Here is a 5,246-nt window from a genome sequence, read left to right as displayed (position 1 = left end):
GGTAAAGAGAGATGGGTGGGGGTCTGTGTATGATTGTGGTTGTGTGTTTAGTATATTTTGTATTAAAAGTGGAAAATAGAACTGTCGGTGTGTGTACTGTACAGTATGTGTGTGTGTGTGTGTGTCCGTGTATGTGTGTGTGTCCGTGTGTGTGTGTGTGTGTGTGTGTGTGTGTGTGTGTGCGCGTGTGTTTTGCCCGTAGCTGTCCATGTCTAGTCCAAATCCACTGGGGGTGTGGAAAGTTTACACGCGATTGGCCTCTCCTCCTCCATTCTCCTTCTCTATCCCCCCTTCTCACTCCTCCTCTCTCATCCCCACTCCTCCTCTTTTCTGCCCACATCAGTTTAGTAGACTGAAACACATCAATTATTCATTGCTAACTCACTGTCCTCTGCACTTCAGGCAACCCAGCCATATTGAGTGTGTGTGTGTGTGTGTGTGTGTGTGTGTGTGTGTGTGTGTGTGTGTGTGTGTGTGTGTGTGTGTGTGTGTGTGTGTGTGTGTGTGTGTGTGTGTGTGTGTGTGTGTGTGTGTGAGTGTGCGTGCGCGTGGGCGTGTGTCTGTGTCTGTTTCTGTTTGTGTTTTCTTTTTTAATTCAGTGGAGGAGCACTGGGATATCTGCTCCTCTAAATCTTATGTGTCCCTGTGTTGTTGCCTTCTTCACTGCTCACCTTTCCTTTCCGTCCCCATCCTGAGTAAAGCAGGCGTGACCATAAAACATTAACACGTCATAAAATGAGACATAGTGCACCCTGAGATGGTGGTCAACTCAATAACCGCACACACACACACACACACACACACACACAGAGAGAGAGAGAGAGAGAGAGATGTACAGACACATGTCCAAAATAATTACACAGGTACACACTTGCGCGCACATTTCTGCATGCACACACACACACACACACACACACACACACACACACACACACACACACACCTCAGCTCATCCTCAGTTCTGATGCACAGGGGCAGCACTGAGGGGTCTCTCTGGGCTGTGCCGGCCTGTTGTGTTTTATGGGCTCCATAAACATTGATCGTCTGGGCGCAGTTGTAATGGAGGAGCCTCCTGAGGCCAGCACAGCTGTAATCACGACGCCGCTTGGCCCCGTTGGACCCCTCACACACACACACACACACACACACACACACACACACTCACACAAATACGCACGTTGGGGGATGAATGGCCATGGTTAAAGCAGTGATTGAAAGCACTCTAGGCATTATATTTGCTTAAATAAACCTGCTGCAGTCACCTTGCTTTTTCTGATTAGGAGCACGTAAATACAGTCACCCATGTACTAAGACGCTATGAGAATAAGACTTGATCTGTTCATAAGGACACAGATGTGTGTGTTTATGGTATGGCACCTCACACGGCCTGTGTTGACCCACTGCTCCCTCTCTCCTCCACAGGAGCACCCATCTGTCCCATCAGGAGTGCGTCTGTATGTCAGCGTGGTGCTCAAAACCAGCATCCTCCCCAGGCAGCCCTGTTTCTCCTTCACAGGCTTCGAGGTAGCACACACACACAGCAAACACACAATCAGACACCACACGCACCCACACACACACACACACACATACTGTATGTGCACACACAAACACATCAAACACACAATCAGACACCACATGCACACACACATACACACACACACAGACAGACACACACACACAAACGTCAGAAACACATGATCGCACACCACAGACACACATACACTTACACAGAGGTCTGGTGATGGACATCAGCCACACACACACACACACACACACACACACACACACACACACACACGCACACACACTATCAGTCCACATACACACCACACAGTTTGGGGCTAAATGGCAGATGCACTCCAAGCACACACACTGAGATCCAGCACTGTATCCAATAGTGTGTTGTATTAACCACCACACACACACACACACACACACTTCAAGATCTTGCACTGATGTCCTGTTGCAGTGACATGGCTCTGCATTATTGCGCATTACTACATTAGCAGTCTAGCCTCCGGTCCTGAACACAGTCTCCTGATCACATAAAGGGATTTACTCGTGATCATGCCGTACATTATGACTTAATGGGCTTACCAGCGCACGCCCGCCACATTGTTTCCCACTAAATGGATTTCTTCTTCAAATGCTCCCATTACACAATGTAAACCAAGCAACCATACAGAAAAAGATTAGGTATGGATACAGATCACGTCTGTGCAGAAACTGTGCAGACATGTTCCGTATCCATACCTAATCTTTTTCTGTGTGTGTGTGTGTGTGCGTGTGTGTGTGTGTGTGTGTGTGTGTGCGGTGTGTGCATGTGTGTGTCTGTGTGTGTGTGTGTCAGGCGAAAGCATTAAATGAAAATGAAACCATAGAAATGAAGAGTCTTGAGCCCCAGGGCTCTATGACCGGAAGAAGCCATTTCAGCAGAGGGCTTAATAAAAAATAAGATTATAAAGATAGAAATTAAAAAGTGAAGAGCGCTCGTCCCGGCCCCTGGTGCTCTGTGACGGGAAGAGAGTGTCCAGCGCAGCGCTAAAAAGAGGCTAACTTAATAACTCCTCCAGCAGCTTCCTCTTAGGCGGATGTGTGTGTGTGGGTGTGTGTGTGTGTGTGTGAGCGAGCATCGATCCGGTCCGTGCCGGGAGGTATTGAATGGCGGATGAGGGTAAATGTGTGTGTGCGTGCCGCCGCATTCGTTTCGCAGGCAGACAGACGGACGTGTGCGGTGTGCTGATTGGGAGCATAAAAGAGACATGCTGCTGCTCGCTCGCTCACTCACTCTTTCTTTCTTTCTTTCTCTTTTTTCCGTTTCTCTTTTTTTCAACGATGAAAATTCAATCACTGTTATTGGCGTGATAAGAGCACTGTGGCTGCAGCGTTTATTTTTCTCTCACACACACTCCGTCTGGGGCACACACACGCACAGAGACGCACACACACACACACACACACACACACACAGACACACACACACACACATATAGACATGCACACACATGAACATACCTTTTTTCTCTAGCATGTGCAAACACAGACACAATAGCCTACAGTATGCACAGACACGCACACTCTCTCTCTTTCTCTCTCTCACACACACACACACACACACACACACACACATATACACATCAACATAGACACTCCCAGACACTCCCAAGTCTGATTGCGTTCTCATTCCATTTGCCTTGCCCTATATTTTCTGTCTCTGCATTTGATTGTGCCCACCCCCCCTCGTCCCACAGGTCTTACTGGAGGCCATGACTGACTCGCTGAAAAATCCTGTTGGGCCTTTGCTTGCTGTCGCCCGCATTGTTGCAGATTATGACTTGTACAGGTACATACATCATAATACTGTGTGGTGTTTTCTAACGGTCTGGAGTGTGTGTGTGTTTGTGTATGTGTGAAGGTTGTGCGCCCCTAGAGGTCAGTGTGGGAACCACATTAAGACACCAAGTGCGCACAACCTCACAACTAGCATGTTAATGCACTCGAGATGCCTGACACCAATTATGAGGCGACGGATGGCCATCTCCCATAGCAGACACTAAAAATAGCCTTTTGAGAGAGAGAGAGAGAGAGAGCATGAGAGAGAGAGAGAGAGAGAGAGAGAGAGAGAGAGAGAAGAACATATCTCAAGGTTTAAATTGCTGGGGAGGTGGAGCACTCTGTTTGTTCAAACACAAGCTGCCTTTACTGTGTGAGGGTCCTTCGAGGGCTTAAGACCGGGCTGAGAGCTCTACCCTAAGTGCCTGTTTGTGACCGGTCGCTGTTCTCCAGCCCGGCTGAACCAGAGGCTGCTGCCATACCTACTCTCATTCATCTAGCAGCATGTCTGTGCAGTCATTAGCTTCCAATTGCACCCATAACCGGTGCTCTCGTGTATCCAGGCGAGCGATTAGCTAATGGAGTGTTATGGAGCGCAGAGCTGCAGGCTATCCAAACACAACGGAAATGCTTTTAATCCACATCTATTACATTAGCCCAAGTGACTTTTTGTGTAAAGACTATTTTGTGGTTGCATGTCCATTTGAACCACTTTGTTTATTGGTTTGTGAAGCAGTCTTTTCTGTGTGTGTGTGTGTGTGTGTGTGTGTGTGTGTGTGTGTGTGTACAGGTATGTGTGTGTGCATGCATATGGCAGATGTACAAGGAAGCATGTGTTTGTGTGCATATACATTCGCAGAGGTGTTGCAAGGCCTGTTGTGTTGTGCACCCCCACTTAATAAAAGAGATCAGCTGTGATTGTCATAATCTGTGATTGCACCATTGTGTCTGACACTCTGACACTAAGCTATAAGCACTAGGAGTAGTGTGTGTGTGTGTGTGTGTGTGTGTGTTTCTGTGTTTCTGTGGGGTTAGTTGAGGGGTTAGTTGAGTTGGGGGTTCAATAAAGGTTATTTACGGATAGGTTGTGAGCGTGTTGTGTGGTAGTTTGGGGTTAGTAAAATAAACTATGAGTAAGTGGCAGGTGAGGGACAAGGTTTGTTTGGATTGCAGGTGAGGGGTGAGATGTGTTTGGGTTGTTGCAGGTGATGCATGAGATGTGTTTGGATTGCAGGTGATGGGTGTGAGGGGTGGTGGTGTGTTTGGGTTGAAGGTTGAGTTGAGTTGAGTTGAGTTGAGTTGAGTCTGAGGCACCACCCCTCCTGTCACACTCTGTGGTACACTCCAGTGAGTCACACATATGCAGGGTGTGTGTGTGTGTATGTGTGTGTGTGTGTGTGTGTGTGTGTGTGTGTGTGTGTGTGTGTGTGTGTGTGTGTGTGTGTGTGTGTGTGTGCGGCGGGCGGTAGCATGCAGACTGTGAATCTGTCTGGACACAGGTGTCGGCTCTGCAACTGTTCTCTCTCTCTCTCTCTCTCTCTCTCTCTCTCTCTCTCTCTCCCTCCCTCTTTTTCTCCTTCTGGACTTCTCTAACTCTCTATTGGTCCCTCCTTTCATCTCTGTTTTGATTTCTCTATCTCCCAGTCTCTCTCTCTCTCTCTCTCTCTCTCTCCTTCAATCACACTCACACAGAGACATCCATCCCCTCTTTCATTCTTTCTCTTTCTAGATATGCGGTCTCTCTAAGTCTAATAATAGTTAAGCTGTTGCCAAGGCGTAACTGGAAGAGCTACTCCCATGTGTTTCTCTACCTCTATGCTTTTCTCTCCTCATCTGTTTCTCTACCTCTATGTTTTTCTCTCCTCATCTGTTTCTCTACCTCTATGCCTTTACTCCCCAGTGTCTATCCC

At 47.8% G+C, this 5,246-nt stretch overlaps 1 protein-coding gene across 1 annotated transcript in view; it reads left to right on the top strand.

The window, feature by feature from the left end:
- Window positions 1-5,246, top strand: part of LOC134094379 (coiled-coil domain-containing protein 33-like) — a 75,954-nt gene that overhangs the window by 45,850 nt on the left and 24,858 nt on the right. The window contains exons 8-9 of the mRNA XM_062547883.1: window positions 1,423-1,524; window positions 3,255-3,346. Coding sequence (XP_062403867.1) covers window positions 1,423-1,524; window positions 3,255-3,346 — 194 coding nt within the window. The remainder of the gene's footprint in view (window positions 1-1,422; window positions 1,525-3,254; window positions 3,347-5,246) is intronic.

The sequence above is a fragment of the Sardina pilchardus genome, chromosome 10, assembly GCF_963854185.1.
Source record: "Sardina pilchardus chromosome 10, fSarPil1.1, whole genome shotgun sequence".
Taxonomy (NCBI): domain Eukaryota; kingdom Metazoa; phylum Chordata; class Actinopteri; order Clupeiformes; family Clupeidae; genus Sardina; species Sardina pilchardus.
Note: the sequence above shows the minus strand (reverse complement) of the source record. Positions and strands in the feature narration are given on the sequence as shown.